The 24,152-nt window shown below is 38.3% G+C and overlaps 1 protein-coding gene across 9 annotated transcripts in view; it reads right to left on the bottom strand.

Annotated features, from left to right (window-relative positions):
* PATJ (PATJ crumbs cell polarity complex component) overlaps positions 1 to 24,152 on the bottom strand; it is a 358,003-nt gene that overhangs the window by 267,534 nt on the left and 66,317 nt on the right. For all 9 annotated transcript variants that reach the window (XM_082834080.1, XM_082834079.1, XM_082834082.1 and 6 more), the window contains 3 exons: positions 11,918 to 12,052; positions 7,128 to 7,289; positions 3,756 to 3,887 (listed from right to left, as the gene is read on the bottom strand). In XM_082834080.1, the coding sequence (XP_082690206.1) occupies positions 3,756 to 3,887; positions 7,128 to 7,289; positions 11,918 to 12,052 (429 nt within the window). The remainder of the gene's footprint in view (positions 1 to 3,755; positions 3,888 to 7,127; positions 7,290 to 11,917; positions 12,053 to 24,152) is intronic.

A 24,152-nucleotide genomic window follows, 5' to 3' on the forward strand; every position in this document is an offset into this window, starting at 1 on the left:
ATATTAAGATTAGTATCAATATGAGCATTAGTGATATTCCAAGGAATAAAGACATTACACATAAATAATGGGGAATCAAGACAAAGATAACTAGGGCACAGTATGTAATCATACCTAGAAACTGGCAAAAAACTATACTAATAAAAGTTACAACAAAATTTCTGAAGGGTTCTATATTGCTTAGAAACAGAGTACACAATTAAGCCATAATATTCATGCTTTTGACAAACTATGCACACCTCTGTTTTCTATGACATGATCTTATAAGGCATGATGTTACAGTGACCAAGGACTCTTCTAATATGGTATACTTAACAGGGCCAGATTTTAACGAGCCATGACGTGAAGCAATGCCTAGGCACAGTTGAGACTAACAAATATCCTATCTCCTTTCAAATCACAGCCAAAAAAGCTACAATCACTCCACCCTAAAATTTAATGAGACTAACAACCTGAATCATATTTACTAAGTCTTCCCTGTTGCTTTCTCCTCTTCCTTTGCCCCAATTTATTTAAAATGCCTTTCATGAAAATGAATTGCCACACATTCCTCTTTGGCCATACGACTGAGCTGTAGAACTATATATCAGATTCAGCTCTTTCATTGCAGGTACAGAGACCTGCTTATTTTCTCTGCTCAACTACACAATTTCCATCACTGGTGGATCACTGAATCCCCTATCCAGACTGCCATCCCATCGTTCCGTGGCCAATTCAAGATCCTTTATGTTCTCACTCATCTCTTCCTAAAGCTTGGCTCAATTTACGTAAAAAGCAAATTTCTGGCCAATAATCCACAAATGGGTAATTCACATACGGCTCATCAAGAGTTGGCTGCATTTTAGAACGTAATTTTACAATTAAATTTAGACTTCACTAAACATCTACTAATTCAAAGCATCTACTTATTAATTTTCCTAATCTAACTAGTTAAAAATTGATAGAACACAAACATATTGTAGTATGGCTCCATCTTTGAGGACAATATCAAGACTTTTTGTGTTTATTTTCTAAATTAGATTATTACTAATAATACATTTCCATAATAATCTAACATTTCCCACTTCTTTACATGTTAATTTACTTAAACCATAATAATCCTTTGAGCTAAACATTATTATCCCCATTTTATAGATGAAGAAATTGTAAAAGCACCTACAAAATATATATTGTATATAATTTTGTCAGGCTCTTGACAGAGTTCTTATTTTTCTAGAGAAAAACTCAGTAGTGAGAAAAGTGGTTAACTGAAATTAAAATACCAAAGTAAATTTTCAATCTTTTCAATACTGCTAATACAGGTCCTTTATAACCTGGAAACTCTCCCACTATACTAAAATCTTTTCGCTGTGGCTAAGATGTTTCTACAGCACTTCTTATACAAACTATTCTAAGCTTGGGGGTGAGCGTGAAGCTCTGCATCAGCCCTATTCAGATGCCTAATAAATTCATACAAGAAGCATCAAATTCAATAATAACCAGGAACGTGGCCTTTCATGGCTTCTGCTAAAACTTCACCTGGCCTTGAAAAAAATATTTCTGAACTTTAGAATTTATTACCTAATTACAACAAGAGGTGGTATAACCAATTAATTAACTTGCCCAAAACCAAATTTTAAATTGTGTTTACGTGTCATCTAAATGTCACGGGGATAACAGTTCTACATACCACTGACAAATGGTGAAAACGTGCTGTGTACAACTGTAAGTGTATTTAAGATTGACTTAAGAAAAACATTCAGTTTAAGACTGAATGTTTTTCCTTCCAAGGTTTAGCTGCAGAAATAAATAAGCTGAGTCCTTTAATGTGAATCAAAGTAGCATTTAGAAAATGAAGTTTTTTTCTATCAGTTCTCCAATAAGCACAAAAGCAAGAAGAATATCTAACACTTCTTTTGCAGCAAAATTACTTCATATAATCTGTGCAGAAATAAACATCAGTATGTGTGATGGTGATTGTGAGGAAGATGGGATAGAGGGACATCTAGAATTTTACAAATAAAAATAAGATCCAAAAAAAAAAACCAAAGGTATGTTACAATGCATATATATATATTTTTTTTTTTAAGTGTAAAACTCAGAACTGATAAAGGAATTTTTCTCTTAAGCAGGGATTACACTGTTAAAGACTATCAAGTTTTTCTTTCCATCTTTTACTGAACTTTTTGTTTATCTTTTTAATTTCTGAAGCACTTCTCTAACATGTGCAATATTCAAAATATAAAACTTGCAGATAATGTTTTTTAAGAGGGTAAGAGCAATCATTATGATATATTTATAAGAATGCAAAAACATATAGATTCCAATGATAATGAAAATGTAGCTGAATATCTAAAACCACATCTGAAAAGTGTTTTCTAAACTAAATCCCAGTTTTCAACATGTTAACAAAAAAAACCCATTGAATATGTTCATTTAGTCCTAATTAATTTTGGCTAACCTAAACTTTATTCAATCATTCTGCAAATGTTTATCAATCACCTACTATGTGCTAGGTAATAGAGCAACACTGGAGAGGGAAAAAAAAGTATCAATACGTGCCATTTGCTTTACATTTATATGCCCTAATAATTAACCAATATATAAACTTCCAGAATCTTACAGTATTAATATTTCTTGAAAAAGATATTTCCCAAAATATGCATTTTTTGGAATCAACAACTCATAATTCAATAATATTCCAAAGAGAACTTCCAATAACGAAGAGGGTTATCTGGCACAGAAATATGCCAGCAAAAATAAAATAGATATAATCTATTTCAGTAATCTTAAAGCACACTGCCAAAATATGGAATTTAATGTTCTTACATAATGCTCAAAGTATTTTTCTTTCAATCTATTCCTGATTGCCTTATTAAAAAAAATTGATTTTTATATCACTTGGCATTTTATGTGCTTTGATAGAGTACATTTTGCTTTATTAAACCACAGTGTCTTTAGGCAGCACTAATGTATTAAAATATGCATCTTAAAAGTGAAGAGATTTCTTGCCAACAGTTTTAATTCCCCATGATAGTCAGATGGTCTAAAAATACTTTAACTGGTAAACTGGTATAACATATAGATGTCTTGCTGTGACCTTTCACATTGCCACCCCCAAACCAAATGCATCAGTAACTTTACCGTAGTTATAATTGGGGTACATATAAATACAGAAATATTATATGTTCTATATTAAATATAAACTTCACCAAGAACATTTCTACTCAGTTACACTCATTGAGATTAATAGGTAAGCAAAACTATAAAAACCTTCACGTTAAGGGAAGGGAGAAGAGAGTGAGAATTGAGAATGACTGCTAATATGTATGGGGTTTCTTTTTTGGGGTGCTGAAAATGTTCTTAAATTAGACTGTGGTGATGGTTGCACAACTCCAAATATACTAAAAACAACCGAACTGTATGCTTTAAATGAGTGAACTTTATGGTATGTGAAATATACCTCAATAAAGCTGGAGGAAAAAATCCTCCATATAAAAAAATTCATCAAGTTCCAGTCTCTAAAAGCACCCATGGGTATAAAACTATTCCCTCCCTTATGTCCACTTATTACATCATCTATCATTTTATTCACTAAGGGAGCTATCAATTGTAATGGTAACAATGGAAATTATAACACCCCACCTTTGGACAGTAGCATTATACATCAAATAATTCCGTTTTGCCTAAGTCAGTGGATGTCTTAAACAATTACTACTTCATATAACTTTAATACAAACTAATTGCTCCAAAAAGCTCTGAACAGGCTCTTATACCTGGTAATCCAAAATGCTGAATCCCAAGCCTTTATGATCTTTTACTAGTTCAACAATCTTGACTTCAGGAGACCACAGGGCTAATTCCCCATCATCATCTTCTTCAGTATTGACATCTATATTGTGGTCAGCCTGAAATACCAAAGAACATAAATGCTTCAATACACTGTCCTTTCAAGTTTGAAAAGAATTAACGTATCAGGAATCTCATAGTTTCTTCTCAAAATGAGGATACTCTTTGGCATGCATAGTTTTTCTTTTTAATCTTTTTAAAAGGGGCATGCACTGGGGCACATATACTTTAGTATAAAACCTTCATGAAAATTCAAACACTTAAAAAAACAGGTTGTTCATACAGTTTTTGTTTTTTTTTTTTTACGTTCAAGTGTCTGTTTCATTCAAAGTATTAACACTGACCTCTTATACTAAAATGAGTTCTGTCATCCCAGTAGAAGCATAAAAGGAAAAATATGCAATTTAAGAAGATATGAAAACATCACACAAAATCAAAGCTTTTAAGATATTTAAGTAGCAATACCTGAATTCATAATTACAGTGAGAGACAGAGAGAAAGACACCGACACAGAGGCCAGGACAGGACAGAGAGATACCACTTCTGTTGGCTCCTAGTTTTCAAGAAAAACTTTACTAGAAAAATAAGGTGAAAAAAATCCAAGTCTTTGGAAATCATGTAAGTCTAAAAACAGGTAAAAATCAGAGTTGAAATAATGAAAACCTGATCTTGGAGGAAGGAGGTCAACACAACTACTCAGTACACAGATCCTCAGCTGCTTTCCCTGACTCCACACCCGCACATCCCCTATTCCAAGCTCCCTCCTTTCAGGGAAAAGAGTCACTGACACATGGAATTCTAGGAAGCTAAACGACAGACGGTCAATGAGTCGACTACGCAGAAGGAGAATAGCTGCTCCAACCTTCTGCTTTTATACTATTTATAGTGTTGGATTATATTCATGTGATTTATCTTCCCCAAATACTCTGAACTTCTATCTGAGGCTCAAGAATTATCTTCTTTTTCTTTGTGGCCCTAACAATTAACAAAATGCCTGGCTTCTAGGCTAGAATGGTGTGGGCTGTCATAGAGTTTACCACGGTTATCCCCTCAACCCGCAACAGTGTGCGGCTTATAGTAGGCGCTCCATAAATGTTTGTTCAATACATAATGAATCAATCACCCACCTCTGAGTGGCCTTCCCTTGAAACTCTTTTTAAATAAAGCTATAGACTAAATAATAGTCTTTAAGAAGTCTACTTCTAAACACTTTCAACGATCTTAGTAAATAAAATGGAAGTAAATAAAATAAAATGATGTACTTCCTATGAATATAATTTTGAGTGACCTGTATAAGAAAACCCATTTAACGGAATCAAAGCTGGCAGATGTGGCAGGCAGAGGGACCCCTCTATTATGGAAGAGTAAGGCACCATAGCTAATACAAAAACATCTTGAAATGAGGGCTGGACCAGATCTCAAACTGTCCCTGCAGGACATGGTGGATTAAATCTAAACATGGGAACGATTTCCTGGTTCTTGAATTACAGAACTTGAAATTAGTGGGAACGTTCTGGATCAATAAACATCTGTTTATATCAGTCTGATGTGAGGAACTGATAGATTTAAAAAGAAAACACATACTTTCCAATAAAAAGTAAAGTTACAATGGTAATAGAATACGATTGATGTTCTACTGAGGCATTTAATACCTTTACTGATTAATAAGCATTAGAATTTTGTCTGAGCTGCTTAACAATATAGGGTCTAAGAACCTAAGATCGTATTGAGATAAATGAAAAAAGAGAGACAGAAAAGAGAGCCAGGATTTTAAGAAACCACATATAATTTTAAAACCCAAGTTTATAGAAATTTCAAGGCATCCAACATATATAAGATATTATACTCCAACCAGAAATATATCACTTTGATACAATCAATTCTGCATAAATCCTGTATTTACAGAATAGAAAGCAATCAACTAATGGGCAGCAAGGATGACATTGAGCATAATTCAAAGCTGTTGTTTACCCATTGTGGTAAAGTATGACAGATGGGAGCACAGAGTCAGCAAGCGGAGTTGGTGATTTACACACCCTGTAAGATTAGATTAACGGCATTTTTATCAATAGAGGTAAGCTATCACCCACATTTAATTTTAGTAAAGATTGCAAGAATCATAAAAGTGTGGCATTTGAGTCCCTTCCTTGAAACATGTTTACCAAAGATAAGCATTAAAAAAAATTATCAATCAACAATCAATAATTTACTAAGCACTTTGTATATGTGCAGTAAAGAATAAAAACACCAAGAGATACAAAATAATTCTAAGATTTGGCCTCTGCCCACAGGAGCTGACAGTCCTCTTGAAAAAACAAACTTAATATACACTAAAGTATCTGTGACTACAGGACAGTGCTACACTCTTGTATTTTAGGAAATCACAAAAAAGGACAGGTGGACAGGAGGAGTTGAGAACAGCCATAGCTAATTTTTACTGAGCACCGTCCTTATGCAAGGCATTGTGCTAAGAACTTTGCACACATTACTTCATTTCCTTCTCTCACCACAGATGAGGTAAGTACAATAAGTATCTTCATTTTTCAGAGGAAGAAGATCAACAGAAAGTCAAGTTATTTGCTCAATCATTCAAATCATTAAGTGGCAGAGGCAACATTAGGGTCTATGTACCTTGAAAATCAGACCGTAGGTAAGCAAAAGGGAAGCCCCTGTGTATCAAAACTGGTGTTAATGGAATTATAATCTAAAAGAGTCTGGAAAGGGGAAAAGTGACATAAAAGTTACAAAAACATAATTTAGAAAAGCATGTGCTTAAATCTGTTTTCATAATTACAATGCTCTTTAAAAAAAAAAAAAAAAAAACTACCGGGAGCACAGAAAGTGTTATTTTATTCTCTGACCTTCTGAAGGCTCTTACAGCAATTTTTACTCATTTCAAAATTGGTCATAGACCTTCATGTTTTTAAAGCTCTGAAAAAGGGAAGCCCATTAGCTATTCAATACTTACCAACATCTTAAACTTGTTAAGATGAACTGAGTTGAACTGGGAGCCAAAAGTAAGGAGCTCAGGTAATTACTAAAAAAAGGTTTTCTAAAATCAAAGTGCATGCACATTAATGTTACCAACCTTTCAAGTTACCAAAAAAAAGAGTAAAGCTTCATGACATTAAAGAATAGTAACAATTTGAAAAGCTATGCATTGTTGCCTTTGAGAGCTACTGTTGTCAAACAAAAGAGGAAGGTTTTTCCCTCCCCCTTCGTATCACAATACACTCTCAGGACATCCCTGATGAAGGGGCATGCCTATGGGAACCACAGTGCGAGTATTCATTTAGTACCTCCATTTCAGGAAGAGAGGTTTCAGTGGTCCTTGGTTCATCTACAGAGGCTTCATCATCAAACAACCGTCGACAGCAAACCAAGGTAAAGGGGGGCGGCACTTCTTTAAGAAAGGAGACTGCTTCTCGGCGAGATTTCCCATAGAGCTGCACTCCGTTGACCTAGAAAGATAAGGGATAAGTCAGAATTGAGGAGGTCCCAAATGAAAAAAAAAAACAAAAATCTCTTGCTTACGTCAATCTATCAAAGTGAAAACAGGATAATCGTTTTATTTTCCCTGTAAACAAAGGGCCTAAATTTAATCATTTTAGTAGTACAAAAAAACAGAAATCCCTAAAATTTATAAAAATTAAGGCTAAAGTTTTACTGAAATTGGGTGAATAAAGTATAAAATGTGCTCAGAGTACAACTATTACTGGGTATGTGATTTGCCTAATTTTTCACACCTCCCTGCTTTGTCCTTTCTATACCACAATGTTGTTATTCTCTCATCTACTCCCCATCTCTCCTTAAACACACTAAATATCAATGAGAGCCTTCTTAAGACCGCTTCCTTTTGCTTTTCATTTTGTAAGCATATCAATAGAGATATTAACACTAATTTTTAAGGCTGTTAAAAACTGCTCAACTTACAATGTGTAGGTAACAAAATCTAGGATACTTGGCCGTCAAAATTTAGCATCAGTTCACAATTTTCTTTCACATCCCATAAACTCTTAATACCATCCTAGAAAAATCACCTCTGTAGAAAAGAAATACACATAACTTTGCCTCAGATCCATTCTTACGTACTCTGCTGACACAGCCATCAAGTGTAAGAAGTGTGTCAGATTTTCAAATTGTTTTATACAAGGTTCCCACATGTTTAGAAAAACAAAAAGATAATCAACTATTCCTTATTAACAATTAATGCTTATCACCAAAAGATTATCTAAATTTCATATTATATATAGTGCATAGTAACAATTCTTTGCACCAAAGATGATTTAGAAACATGCCTATTCTAATTTTTTATATATATGACTTTAGCTCAAGGAGCTCTCTCATCTGTCTGCCACTCCCAAAAAGCTGAGGCATAAACACAATCCAGGCAACATATAATCTTTTCACTTCTGACTCCTACCTTCCTGGCAGGGTTCAGCAGCATTATTAGTTTTAAAAGTATTTCCGGTCTGGCCTTAATTTCTGACAGGTGCAATGCTAATGTCCAGATAACTGGCAGGGTTGACTTTCCTGGGAGGAACGTTTCCACTAAATCTGTCAAAATTGCTCAGAGAATAAGAGCACAGTGGGTTTTTGGAAGCATCCCATCAGCAGTGGTCTGAGCCCAGAGTCATTCATCCCTTGGAACCACTCTCACCTGTAACATACCCAGCACTTAGCCATCAGACCAGACATAATCTGCCTGCCTTTTAATTATTTACAAAGAAATCACCACATAGTAAAGAGGCCCACATGTGTTTCAGGGAGCTAGTCCTAAAAAGTAAACATTGTCTCCCAGGACTTTATGACTGAGGAAGGGGTCCAGCAGATAGCAAGTTCAGCAGCACATGAAAGGTTCTTCCTGGAAGAACTGCAAGTCAATCTTCACACAAAAATGGGGAGGGAAGTACTTGCCACTGGTCACACCATGTCCATGGTGCCAACCAGTGCCATGAGCACAGAAAGTTCTAAAATCAACCAAATGGGGAGTAACATACTGAAAATAAAGCAAGCGGATAGATACAATCAAAGCAGGAATGCTACTCATGCACAAGTATTTGAGCTTCTGTTTCATATTACTTCAACAAATTTGAAAATCACTTTTCAGGTTTTTATCTTGGTGTACATTTAAATATTTATTTAGCTCATTATTTATTCATTTGAATTGTCTCCAATTATTATAGCAATGCCTGGTAGTCCTCCTCACTACTCTATATGGCTAAAGGGATTGGTCACATTTCCCATTAGCAACTCCCATCTAAGGGGATTTATGGCTGCTGTAAATAGCTGCTCTGGGCTGAGACTTGGCACAATGTTCTAACCCTGAAGCATATTTGTGTTCCTAGTTTTAAGCTCTAAGGAGTACATTAGACAGACAGACAGATACACACACACACACACACACACACATACAGTTCAGGAGTTTATTTGGCTAACTTTACAGAGACTTTTTAATTTCTGTATGCAGTTGCTCAGAAGCAGCCAATTTTTTTTAACATCTTTATTGGAATATAATTGCTTTATATTGTTGTGTTAGTTTCTGCTGTATAACAAAGTGAATCAGCTATGCATATACATATATCCCCATGTCCCCTCCCACTTGCGTCTCCCTCCCTCCCTCCTTATGCCACCCCTCTAGGTGGTCACAAAGCACCATGCTGATATCCCTGTGCTATGTGGCTGGAAGAAGCCAATTTTTATTTTAGAGTTCACAATATTTTTCTAGACTCTTCAAACCTCTTAAGTACTGTCAAGTCTCAATTATTCAGACTTTGTGACTAAAAAACTCATACACATGTATTCATCTGCAAAGTACATAATACTGGACAAGTATTGTCCCACTACTTCATTCAATCCCCATTCAATCCTATCCTATAAAGGTTGCTTATGTCTTTTCATGGTGGTCATGTTGCCAGTATCTCACAGTGAGATAATGTGTAAAGCATTATCTTTACATGGACAATATTCCATTAGATCCTCACAAACATAGAGTGAAGTAGGCATTTATTGATGAAGAAAATGATTCTCAAAAAAAGTGACATGCTAGGACATACAGTTCAGCTGTGGCAAACTCAGAACCAAAAGCAGCTCTGACTTGCAAACCTGTGCTTCTTTCCCTATCCCAAGTTCTTTCACTAGAAATCTATACTTGTGAATTCAACCAGTCTTCATGCTACCTCATTACAGCACATTCTATTACAAGGGAGAAGGACCATGGAATTCCAATCTCGGCTAAGGCACGAAGGACTCAGTCGATGGCTGAGATCACCTACACTTGCTCTACTCAGATCCAGCCAACATTTCCTTATCACCTACCAGGTACTAGGAGTGAATTATACTTAATGCCACTGAGTTGTAGACTAAAAATGCTTTAAATGATACAGTTTATGTTATGTTTATTTACCGCAAAAAAGTAAACTAAACTGGTTTTTACTCATATTTCCATATCTCTCAAATAAATGTATCTCATTTCTCAATACCTAATAGCTACATGTTATGGCAATGTTTTCCAAATGGTCTCCAATCTGCAGATTATCATGTGTGACACCACAAAGTCATGTCATATACTCTCCAAATAAGAAGAGAAAGACATGATTCGGCACCAAAAAACCCATAAGTGACAGCGTAAATTCTAGGGCATTAATCCACAATAAGCGTTCCAATATCATTACTTGAACATCTCTAAAAAAGCCATTTACTACATCTTAAAACAGGACCTGGCCTCCCATGCTTATGATAAAATTTGGCAATAGTCACAGCATTTTTCTCTCCGACCTCAAAATTCAACTCGGAATTCTCAACATACTCCTCCAGGTGACTGAACACTACTTAAAAAACCCAACAAGAAACCTATTTGCTATTCTTGCCATCCCACTTTAAGCAAATATAAATTTTAGAAAGAAATCTCTACTTCAAGGCCCCTGGGATTCTAATCTTGGCTCAAGCAACTAGGTTGACTCTATTAAACCCAACCTAGGACTTCCTGTGGATCTAACACTTGAGAGAACCCTCTTCTACACAGCCTTCTCAAAGTTTGACCATTCCGTGTATCTTTTTTAGAAGCTTAGAAAGTAGTGTGATGTATTGAAAAACCAGTGAAATGGGAGTTAGAAAACATGAACTAAAGTCATCACTCTACCAGTGTATAAAGTTAGGGGAAATCAATGTCTTGTTTTCTTATCTGTAAAATTAAGGGTTGTTGCTTGGTTTGTCTGCTGTGTTGGCTATAGAACTTTCCAATCTAACAAAATCTCTCAAGGCAGTCATGTCACAGCAGAAGTGCTCTAGAATTGCTCTGAGTGAAGAGAGGCTGAGAAGCCTGAGTGAGCCCGGTAGAGGCTGCCATCATGGCGGGGAGGGAGTCCCAAGGAAACAATCGGAAAGCTAGTCAGTAACACATAAGCCTGAGGTTATCCAGCTCTAATCCTTACTAGAAATAACCAACAAAACCTGGAAATAAATACGACTACATGTTCCAAACAAGGTCAGGGGTTAGATTCTTAAAAAGAATTTTGAAGAAAAAAATACTAATTATGCTATCAAACGAAAACAGGACATAAGCTTCTTTCTCAGTTAATCGTTTAAATAAGCACTCAAAAGGACATCTCAGGAGTCTCAGAAGATAGGGAAAATGAACTGCAAGTACATTATCTACTTCATTTATCATTACATAAGTTGTTAGTATTTTTCCTCATCTTTATTTTATTTTTCCCAGCTTTACTGAAATATAATTGACATATAACATGTAAAAGTTTAAGGTGTACAGTGTGATGATTTGATATATATATTGTGAAATCATTACCACAATGAGGTTAGTTAACACTTCTATCACCTCACATAGTTACCATAGTTTGTGTGTGTGTGTGTCTGTTTATGTGTGTGGTGAGAACACTTAAGATCTACTCTTTCAGCAACTTTCAAGTACACAACACAGTTTTGTTAAGTACAGTCACCAATTATTTTCCAATATAAGTAGCTCACATTACATTGGTATTGATGATGTAACTCTGTGGATTTCTGGTGAGAACACATTCTGCTACAACTTAAAAATTCCTGCCCTGTGTCCTTTTCCCCTCAAAAATTTTACCTCAAGAAGCTCATCTTCTGGCTGTAGGAGGTTCAGTGTATCAAAAGGACCACCTGGAGCAATCGAAGAGATATAATGGTGCCCATCAAAGGAATCCACCTCCATGCCAAGCCTCAGAGTGTGAATGGGCAGCAGCTGCAACAAAACACAGAACAGTAATATAAACACAACAAGGACACATCTGGCTGTTAATCCTCTATCAAGTATTTTTTTGACACAGAAGCCCCATCCCCTGAATCAGATCACCAAAATCCCCAAAGAGACAATAAGGGGAAAACTAGCCTCAAGTACAACATGAAGTCATTTGTCATCTTGTTCTCACTCCTGTCCACTCAGATTCCTTGGGAATGGAGAAACAGACGTACAAAGTCTCCAGTTCTAAGCTCCAAACTTCCTATAGTTCCCAGTATGTATTCTGTGTTTCACTTTTCTGCAGGGCTTCCCATCCCTCAGGACATCTAGTTCCTTTATATTACCTAAGTTTCACTCACACTTCAATACTAAAGCAGTATCACTTCCAGGAAGCCCTTCCTGATATCTGAGCTAATCTGCTTCCATCTGGGGTCCAAGATCACACTGTACACATCCCCATCACAGCTCACAATACACTGCTTTTAAAATTCCTATTTTCTGGGCTTCCCTGGTGGCGCAGTGGTTGGGAGTCCACCTGCCGATGCAGGGGACACGCGTTCGTGGCCCGGTCCAGGAAGATCCCACATGCCGCGGAGCGGCTGGGCCCATAAGCCATGGCCGCTGGACCTGCGCGTCCGGAACCTGTGCTCCGCAACGGGAGAGGCCACAACAGTGAGAGGACCGCATACCACAAAAAAAAAAAAAATTCCTAGTTTCTTAACTACCCCCGACTGCTTGAGGGTATCTTTTCTCTCTATAGCCTCAGGCCCTAGAATAGTACCCAGCATCTGAACACGGGCTCATTACATGTTATCTGAACTAATCCATGAAAGATGGTACCTCTTTCAAGATGTCTTTTTCCGTCTCACCAGCTTAAGAGAGAACAATTTCTGATTTGGGGGAGGTATGGGTGTATAATAAGAAAGGCAATCATTATTCCACTCTAGGATTGGTTCTGTTGACTTAGAAGGATTCATATAGGTTCAGATATGAGTCAAGCATTAAGAAATTCCAGCCAATGTCAAGGTAAAAAGATGAGTGTCTTCGTGTTGTTGGCTCTAAAAGTCAAAGGCATTCACCAAATTCCATTCCCCTGATTTTCAAAATTGGAATTAATGATTTCTCATTGTGGATATATAAATTCAAACATGGTAAATGATACTACAATAGTCTGTTTATCCAAAATACCAGGCCCATCTCTAACTGTATATTTGCTAAGGAGAAAACCCTACACAAGGTGGCAATGCATCCACAACATGGCTCTTTCCCTATTTCCTTTCCTCTGCGATCACTTATCCTGGAGCTTGTCACCTCCCCTTAGTCATCTGCTCTGAGTCCTCAGAGTTCCACAGGCCTTGCTTCAGACACCACCTGGGGCTCATTTCCATCCCACTACAGACAAACAGACAAATGTGAAGTGGCAAGGCATCCAGCTGACTAAGGCCTCAATGGCTTAAAACAGGCAGGAGGGATTCCCGGCCTTGGGCTAATTTTCTGAAAATTAAGTGCTCTTGACCACCAAGCACTTCAGGATCTACAGCCATCTCTGGCAATAAGATATTCTAGCAACGTGAGGGTAAGACTGCTTTTACTCTTGTTGCCTCTCTGTGATCTCTTTATTTCTCATTGTTGCCACCTCATTCTGTTTAGTCATTGTACCAAATCCTGTATATCAAGCTAGGAGACATTAGGGTCAGTTTCTTTAGCACTAAAAGGTGAATAAAAACTCTGAGAAATGTTTCTTTAATAACACTTTACCCCTCCATCTCTGCCAACTCTCTTCCTTCCTTTGTTTATGAGCCAAACACTAGGGCAGGGAGCGGTCAGTGGGTCCACCTGTAGGTCATCCCCAGTGCTGTGCTAAAGTGTGCTTGCAAGAGTAGATTTTTCAATTTTCAGGAATTCTGCAAGCCAGTTGTTAATGATAGCCATTATTAAATATGAAAATATAAGATTACAATTAAATAAATAATATTAAAAATAAATGTAGTGGGCTTCCCTGGTGGCGCAGTGGTTGAGAGTCCGCCTGCCGATGCAGGGGACACGGGTTCGTGCCCTGGTCCGGGAAGATTCCACATGCCGTGGAGCGGCTGGGCCCGTGAGCCATGGCCGCTGAGCCTGCGCGTCCGGAGCCTGTGCTCCGCAACGGGAGAGGCCACAACAGTGAGAGGCCCGCGTACCACAAAAAATAATAATAATAATAAAAAAATAAATGTAGTAAGTACTGAAAATCCATCACTTCCTAATTATTTTGACCACATTTTATCTATGTTCTTGAAGTGACTTTTATCTGTTATACGTGTATGGTGGAAACACTCTCTATCTAAGAATTTAGGGAATACCAAAGGGATGAACAACTGAAAAAGACAGATGAAATGGTTGATTTGTCTAGCGCTAAATGCAGGTAGGTCAGGTAACAATGTAGTCCTGCTCCCATGGAGAAACCTGCATCAATGAAGTGCAACTGTGAATCATTACCTAACTCAGTGTTCACTGCTATCATTTTGGTTGCTTGAAATCTGCCACAGTGGAACTATTTATACCACGGGTATTGGTAAATGCTACAAATTAGGGTTGCCTTTTTTTCTTTTTTTTGAGGGCTAGACATTTCCCAGCATATCACTGATCTACAATCTAGTTTGGACATGATACCCAGCATATATTTATAGAGTGTAAAACTATGTGCAAGGATTTGAGCTTTGGGCTGGAATTACAGGATGAAAAAAAGAAACAGTTTCTACCCTCCGGAAGTAACATCTAGGATGGAAGACAGACAATATAAACAAGCAAGAGAGCGAGAAGAGACAAGCAAAACAAGTAAGCCAATAAACAAGGCACCAACAAACAAGTGAAAGATAAACCCCAAGTTACCAACTGTGATAAGTGCTATGAAGGAGCTAATCAGGGTCAGGACATCAGACACAACTGTGGAGGCTGTTTGAAAAGTTGGTCAGAGTAGGTTTCACAGAGATGGGGACATTTAAGGTGAGAACATATATATATGGAATATAAAAGAAAAAAACATGGTCATGAAGAACCTAGGGGCAAGACGGGAATAAAGATGCAGACCTACTAGAGAATGGACTTGAGGATACGGGGACGGGGAAGGGTAAGCCGGGACGAAGTGAGAGAGTGGCATGGACATATATACACTACCAAATGTAAAATAGATAGCTAGTGGGAAGCAGCCGCATAGCACAGGGAGATCAGCTCGGTGCTTTGTGACCACCTAGAGGGGTGGGATAGGGAGGGTGGGAGGGTGGGAGGGAGGGAGACGCAAGAGGGAAGAGATATGGAAACATATGTATAACTGATTCACTTTGTTATAAAGCAGAAAGTAACACACCATTGTAAAGCAATTATACTCCAATAGGGCTCCCCTGGTGGCGCAGTGGTAATCCGCCTGCTAATGCAGGGGACACGGGTTCGAGCCCTGGTCTGGGAAGATCCCACATACCACGGAGCAACTAGGCCCGTGAGCCACAACTACTGAGCCTGCGCGTCTGGAGCCTGTGCCCCGCAACAAGAGAGGCCGTGATAGTGAGAGGCCCGCGCACCGCGATGAAGAGTGGCCCCCGCTTGCCACAACTAGAGAAAGCCCTCGCACAGAAATGAAGACCCAACACAGTCAAAAATAAATAAGTAAATAAATAAAAAGCCAAGTATTTGAAGCCCTTTAAAAAAAAATTATACTCCAATAAAGATGTTAAAAGAAAGATGCAGATGGAAGATAAGCATATGAAAAATAATAATTTAATTTTTTTTTAATTAAGGGGAAAAAGTTCATCTCAACTGATATAAAGTGAACAAAGATTAAAAAAAAAAAGAATGAGTCAGTCCTACAAAGAGCCTGCTTGGGGACTGCTTGTGGGAGGTTAGTGAAAAAGGTAATTGCAAAATTTTTGGTTTGAGCAACTGAGTAGATGGTGGTAGCAATTTCTGCATCGAAATAAGTGCCCAAATTAAAAGACATTGCTGTACACACAATTTGCTACTTATATAATAGCATGTCCTCATAAAAAAATAAAAGGATTAAGGAGGGAACTGATTCCAGTCTCCCCTGCCAGCCCCTTACTAATCAATCCTGCTCTATTTCCCACATCTATGGAACAGCTGATGTCAGGAACAGGTTGGAGCACTGAAGAGCAGCAGAGGCTCACCCATGGAATCCCTTGCCCACCAGATACAGGATGCCCTTCTAGGCTATTCCCCCCGATATCTAAAACACCACATGCTCCCTAGAAATGTGCGCCATGAACAGAACACACATACCCCATCTTCAATCACACTGAACAAATAAACCAGAAATGATGTTTACAAAATCTGTCAATCTAAAAGACGCCTACCTAATATTCATTCTGCATCTAAATCTGAATACAGCTGGGTTTCTGAGACTTCATGTTACATGGCTGCAGGTTTCTCTGTGGGAGCAGGACTGTTTAATTACCTGTCCCAGCTGCATTTTGCAACTAAACAAATCAACCGTTTCATCTGTCTCTTTCGGTTTTCCACCCTTTCGGAATTCTGAGAGCAGAAAGGGCTAAAATGACAGGAGTGGGTGCAACAGACAGATGATTGATGCTTTCACACACAGAGTACGTTATGCTTTTTGATGCTTATTCAATATGCTTTGCAAGGAGTCCTATTTAAATCTACAAAGTTAATGAGAAGCGGGATTTTCATGATCCTGATGTGACAAGTAAAGGATACAAGGAAATATATCCAAGGAAAGTGTGACCACTGTGTGATTTACTATCAGCACTAAAATGATGAAGATCAAATGAGATCAAGAAAGCTAGAGGAGGACTTCCCTGACAGCACAGTGGTTAAAAATCTGCCTGCCAATGCAGGCAACACAGGTTCGAGCCCTGGTTCGGGAAGATCCCACATGCCGTGGAGCAACTAAGCCCGAGCGCCACAACTACTGAAGCCCACGCACCTAGAGCCCGTGCTCTGCAACGAGAGGCCACTGCAATGAGAAGCACGCACAGTGCAAGGAAGAGGAGCCCTCGTTCACCACAACTAGAGAGGGCCCACGTGCAGCAACGAAGACTCAACGCAGCCAAAATAAATAAATTTATTCATATATTTTTTTAAAAAATAAAGAACGCTAGAGGCCTTGAACCTATGAGTGGAGAGACCTGTCAGGAAACAAGCTGCAGCTCATTCATTTCACTAGAAGCTCTACCTTTAGGTCCCTCAAACAAGATATCAAAATGCTCAAGTAGGACTATAAATGATGTTGCTCCAGGGGGAAAAAAAACTTCCGGAGAGGAATAGCTATGTCAGTGGGATGGGGGAGGATGCTTCCAAAAAATCTGAACAGAAAAAAACACAACAGAAAGAACCCTATAACTGGTTCTTAAAACACACACACACACACACACACACACACACACACACACCCTCTCTGTCTCTCTCTCTCTGTCAATGGAGATATTAAATAATCATTTAAGTTTAAAGATTAGGTACAAAGAGTTACCACATTTACCACAAATAAAAAACAAACTTTTCAAAAATGAGGCTACAACTTTTAAACTAATGGTGAAACACAGGATAGTACCCTCAAAAGTTAGGTATGTTCAGGCAGAGGTTATGCAAGACAATCAAACAATCTAGTAAAGCTTGATTTATATTAGTTTTTCTCACCCAACTAAAATTTTATTTCTGGGAAATTCCCTGGTGGTCCAGTGGTTAGGACTCCACGCTTTCACTGCTGAGGGCCCAGGTCCAGTTCCTGGTGGGGGAACCAAATCCCACAAGCCTCAAGGCACATCCAAAAAAAATAAAAATAAAATTTTAATTCTGAATGTTTAAAAAACACACATTACGGGCTTCCCTGGTGGCACAGTGGTTGAGAGTCCGCCTGCCGATGCAGGGGACACGGGTTCGTGCCCCGGTCCGGGAAGATCCCACATGCCGCGGAGCGGCTGGGCCCGTGAGCTATGGCCACTTAGCCTGTGCGTCCGGAGCCTGTGCTCCGCAACGGGAGAGGCCACAACAGTGAGAGGCCTGCGTACCGCAAAAAACTAAAAAAAAAATAAAACACACATTACACACTCCGTTGTGCAGAAATATCTTGAAGGATCGCTTCAGCTACCTAACACCAAGGTCAAGCATCAGTTGTCATTTTTTCATTTCGGATATCATTGATGTTACCTGTCTGGCCCATGTGATACTTGAGCTTTTTCTTTTAACATCTTTATTGGAGTATAATTGCTTTACAATGGTGTGTTAGTTGCTACTGTATAATAAAGTGCATCAGCTATACATATATATATACCCCCATGTCTCCTCCCTCTTGCGTCTCCCTCCCACTCTCCCTATCCCACCCCTCCAGGTGGTCACAAATCACCCAGCTAATCTCCCTGTGCCATGCGGCTGCTTCCCACTAGCTATCTATTTTACATTTGAGAGTGTATATTGTGCCCATGCCACTCTCTCACTTTGTCCCAGCTTACCCTTCCCCCTTCCTGTGTCTTCAAGTCCATTCTCTATGTCTGCATCTTTATTCCTGTCCTACCCCTAGGTTCCTCAGAATCTTTTTTTTTTCTTTTAGATTCCATACATATGTGTTAGCATACGGTATTTGTTCTTCTTTTTCTGACTTACTTCACTCTGTATAACAGTCTCTAGGTCCATCCACCTCACTACAAATAATTCAATTTAGTTTCTTTTTATGGCTGAGTAATATTCCATTGTATATATGTGCCACATCCTTTTATCCATTCATCTGTCGATGGACACCTAGGTTGCTTCCATGTCCTGGATAATGTAAATAGTGCTGCAATGAACACTGTGTTACATAACTCTTTTTGAATTATGGTTTTCTCAGGGTATATGCCCGGTAGTGGGAATGCTGAGTCATATGGTAGCTCTATTTTTAGTTTCTTAAGGAACCTCCATACTGTCCTCCACAGTGACTGTAGCAATTTACATTCCCATCAACAGTGCAAGAGGATTCCCCCACACCCTCTCCAGCATTTACTGTTTGTATATTTCTTGATGATACCCATTCTGACTGGTGTGAGGTGATACCTCTTTCTTTCTTGAATTTATTTAATTTATTCATTTTTTGCTGCATTGGGTCTTCACTGCTTCACGCAGGCTTTCTCTAGTTGCAGCGAGCGGGGTCTACTCTTCGTTGCAGTGCATGGGCTTCTCACTGCTGTGGCTTCTCTTGTTGCAGATCACGGCTTCTAGGTGCACGGGCTTCAGTAGTTGTGGCATGCCGGCTCAGTAGTTGTGGCTCGCAGGCTCTACAGCACAGGCTCAGTAGTTCTGGTGAACGGGCTTAGTTGATCCGAGGCATGTGGGATCTTCCTAGACCAGGGCTCGAACCTCTTTCCCCTGGATTGGCAGGCAGATTCTTAACCACTGCTCCACCAGGGAAGCTCGAGGTGATACCTCATTGTAGTTTTGATTTGCCTTTCTCTAGTGATTAGTGATGTTGAGCACCTTTTCATGTCTTTGTTGACAATCTGTATATCTTCTTTGGAGAAATGTCTATTTAGGTCTTCTGCCCACTTTTGGGTTGGGTTGTTTGTTTCTTTGATATTGAGCTGCATGAGCTGCTTGTATATTTTAGAGACTAATCCCTTGTCAGTGGCTATGTTTGCAAGTATTTTCTCTCATTCTGAGGGCTGTCTTTTCATGTTGTTTATGGTTTACTTTGCTATGCAAAAACTTTTAAGTTTCATTAGGTCCCATTTGTTTATTTTTGTTTTTACTTCCACTTCTCTATGAGGTGGGTCAAAAAGGATCTTGCTGTGATTTATGTCATAGAGTGTTCTGCATATGTTTTCCTCTAAGAGTTTTATAGTCTCTGGCCTTACATTTAGGTCTTTAATCCATTTTGAGTTTACTTTTGTGTATGGTGTTCTAATTTCATTCTTTTACATGTAGCTGTCCAGTTTTCTCAGCATCACTTATCGAAGAGGCTGTCTTTTCTCCATTGTATATTCTTGCCTCCTTTCTCAAAGATTAGGTAACCATAGGTGCGTGGATTTATCTATGGGCTTTCTATCCTGTTCCACTGATCTATAGTTCTGTTTTTGTGCCAATACCATACTGTCTTGATTACTGTAGCTTTGTAGTATAGTCTGAAGTCGGGGAGCCTGATTCCTCCAGCTCCAATTTCCTTTCTCAAGATTGCTTTGGCTATTTGGGGTCTTTTCGGTCTGTCTCCATACAAACTGGGCAATTTTTTCGTTCTAGTTCTACGAAAAATGCCATTGGTAGTTTGATAGGGATTGCATTGAATCTGTAGATTGCTTTGGGTAGTATAGTCATTTTTACAATGTTCATTCTTCCAATCCAAGAACATGGTATATCGCTCCACCTGTTTGTATCATCTTTAATTCTTTCATCACTGTCTTACAGTTTTCTGCATACAGGTCTTTTGTCTCCTTAGATAGGTTTATTCCTAGGTATTTTATTCCTTTTGTTGCAATGGTAAATGGGAGTGTTTCCTTAATTTCTTTTTCAGATTTTTCAACATTAGTATATAGGAATGCAAGAGATTTCTGTGCATTACTTTTGTATCCTGCTACTTTACCAAATTCATTGTTTAGCTCTAGTAGTTTTCTGGTAGCATCTTTAGGATTCTCTATGTATAGTATCATGTCATCTGCAAACAGTGACAGCTTTACTTCTTCTTTTCCGATTTAGATTCCTTTTATTTCCTTTTCTTCTCTGATTGCTGTGGCTAAAACTTCCAAAACTATGTTGCATAAGAGTGGTGAGAGTGGGCAACCTTGTCTTGTTCCTGATCTTACTGGAAATGATTTCAGTTTTTCACCATTGAGAATGATGTTGGCTGTGGGTTTCTCACATATGGCCTTTATTATGTTGAGGTAAGTTCCCTCTATGTCTACTTTCTGGAGGGTTTTTATCATACATGGTGTTGAATTTTGTCAAAAGCTTTTTCTGCATCTATTGAGATGATCATATGCTTTTTCTCCTTCAATTTGTTAATATGGTGTATCACATTGATTGATTTGCATATATTGAAGAATCCTTGCATTCCTGGGATAAACCCCATTTGATCATGGTGTATGATCCTTTTAATGTGCTGTTGGATTCTGTTTGCTAGTATTTTGTTGAGGATTTTTGCATCTATGTTCATCAGTGATACTGGCTTGTCAGTTTCTTGTTTTGTGATATCTTTGTCTGGCTTTGGTATCAGGGTGATGATGGCCTTGTAGGTTGAGTTTGGGAGTGTTCCGCCCTCTGCTATATTTTGGAAGAGTTTGAGAACGATAGGTGTCAGCTCTTCTGTAAATGTTTGATAGAATTTGCCTGTGAAGCCATCTGGTCCTGGGATTTTGTTTGTTGGAAGATTTTTAATCACAGTTTCAATTTCAGTGCTTGTGATTGGTCTGTTCATATTTTCTATTTCTTCCTGATTCAGTCTTGGCAGGTTGGCCAGACTTGGCAACTCCTAAGAATTTGTCCGTTTCTTCCTGGTTGTCCAATAAGCATATAGTTGCTTGTAGTAATGACTCATGATCTTTTGTATTTCTGCAGTGTCACTTGTTACTTCTCCTTTTTCATTTCTAATTCTATTGAGCTGAGTCTTCTTCCTTTTTTTCTTGATGAGTCTGGCTAATGGTTTATCAATTTTGTTTATCTTCTCAAACAACCAGCTTTTAGTTTTACTGATCTTTGCTATCGTTTCCTTCATTTCTTTTTCATTTATTTCTGATCTGATCTTTATGATTTCTTCTGTTAACTTTGGGATTTTTTGTTCTTCTTTCTCAACTTGCTTTAGGTGTAAGATTAGGTTGTTTATTTGAGATGTTTCTTGTTTCTTGAGGTAGGATTGTATTGCTATAAACTTCCCTCTTAGAACTGCTTTTGCTCCATCCCATAGGTTTTGGGTCGTCGTGTTTTCATTGTCATTTGTTTCTAGGTATTTTTTTATTTCCTCTTTGATTTCTTCAGTGATCTCTTGGTTATTAGTGCATTATTTAACCTCCATGTGTTTGTATTTTTTTACAGTGTTTTTCCTGTAATTGATATCTAGTCTCATAGCATTGTGATCGGAAAAGATACTTGATACAATTTCAATTATCTTAAATTTACCAAAGCTTGATTTGTGACCCAAGATATGGTCTATCCTGGAGAATGTTCCATGAGCACTTGTGAAGAAAGTGTATTCTGTTGGTTTTGGACGGAATGTCATTTAAATATCAATTAAGTCCATCTGTTTAATGTGCCATTTAAAGCTTGTGTTTCCTTATTTATTTTCATTTTGGATGATCTGTCCATTGGTGAAAGTGGGGTGTTAAAGTCCCCTACTATGATTGTTACTGTCAATTTCCCCTTTTATGGCTTTTAGCATTTACCTTATGCATTGAGGTGCTCCTATGTTGGGTGCATAAATATTTACAATTGTTATATCTTCCTCTTGGATTAATCCCTTGATCATTATGTAGTGTCCTTCTTTGTCTCTTGTAATAGTCTTTATTTTAAAGTCTATTTTGTCTGATATGAGACTTGCTACTCCAGCTTTCTTTTGATTTCCATTTGTATGGAATATCTTTTTCCATCCTCTCACTTTCAGTCTGTATGTGTCCCTAGGTCTGAAGTGGGTGTCCTGTAGACAGCATATATACGGGTCTTATTTTTGTATCCATTCAGTCAGTCTATGTCTTTTGGTTGGAGCATTTAATCCATTTACACTTAAGGTAGTTATCAATATGTATGTTCATATTACCATTTGCTTAATTGTTTTGGGTGTGTTTTTCCTTCTCTTGTGTTTCCTGCCTAGATAAGTTCCTTTAGCATTTGTTGTAAAGCTGGTTTGGTGGTGCTGAATTCTCTTAGCTTTTGCTTGTCTGTAAAGGTTTTAATTTCTCTGTGGAATCTGAATGAGATCCTTGCCGGGTAGAGTAATCTTGGTTGTAGGTTTTTCCCTTTCATCACTTTAAATATGTCCTGCCACTCCCTTCTGGCTTGCAGAGTTTCTGCTGAAAGATCAGCTGTTAACCTTATGGGGATTCCCTTGTATGTTATTTTTTTGCTTTTCCCTTGCTGCTTTTAATATTTTTTCTTTGTATTTAATTTTTGATAGTTTGATTAATATGTGTCTTGGCGTGTTTCCCCTTGGATTCATCCTGTATGGGACTCTCTGAGCTTCCTGGACTTGATTGACTATTTCCGCTCCCATATTAGGGAAGTTTTCAATTATAATCTCTTCAAATATTTTCTCAGTCCTTTTTTTTTCTCTTCTTCTTCTGGGACTCCTATAGTTCGAATGTGGGTGCTTTTAATGTTGTCCCTGAGTTCTCTAAGACGGTTCTCAATTCTTTTCATTCTTTTTTCTTTATTCTGCTCTGCGGTTGTTATTTCCACTATTTTATCTTCCAGGTCACTTATCCGTTCTTCCGCCTCAGGTATTCTGCTATTGATTCCTTCTAGAGAATTTTTAATTTCATTATTGTGTTGTTCATCATTGTTTGTTTGCTCTTTAGTTCTTCTAGGTCCTCGTTAAACATTTCTTGTATTTTCTCCATTCTATTTCCAAGATTTTGGATCATCTTTACTATGATTACTCTGAATTCTTTTTCAGGTAGACTGCCTATTTCCTCTTCATTTGTTTGGTCTGGTGGGTTTTTACCTTGCTCCTTCATCTGCTGTTTGTTTCTCTGTCTTCTCATTTTGCTTGAGTTACTGTATCTGGGGTCTCCTTTTCACAGGCTGCAGGTTCATAGTTCCTATTACTTTTGGTGTCTGCCCCCAGTGGGTAAGGTTGGTTCACTGGGTGTGTAGGCTTCCTGGTGGAGGGGACTGGTGCCTGTGTTCTGGATGAGGCTGGATCTTGTCTTTCTGGTGGGCAGGACCGCGGCCAGTGGTGTGTTTTGGAGTGTCTGTGAACTTACTATGATTTTAGGCAGCCTCTCTGCTAACGGGTGGGGTTGTGTTCCTGTCTTGCTAGTTGTTTGGCATAGCGTGTCCAGCACTATGGCTTGCTGGTCATTGAGAGGAGCTGGGTCTTAGCATTGAGATGGAGATCTCTGGGTGAGCTTTCACCATTTGATATTATGTGAGGCTGGGAAGTCTCTGGTGGAGCAATGTCCTGAACTCAGCTCTCCCACCT

The sequence above is a fragment of the Leucopleurus acutus genome (genome assembly GCF_964270905.1).
Source record: "Leucopleurus acutus genome assembly, chromosome: 2".
In the NCBI taxonomy this organism is placed as follows: domain Eukaryota; kingdom Metazoa; phylum Chordata; class Mammalia; order Artiodactyla; family Delphinidae; genus Leucopleurus; species Leucopleurus acutus.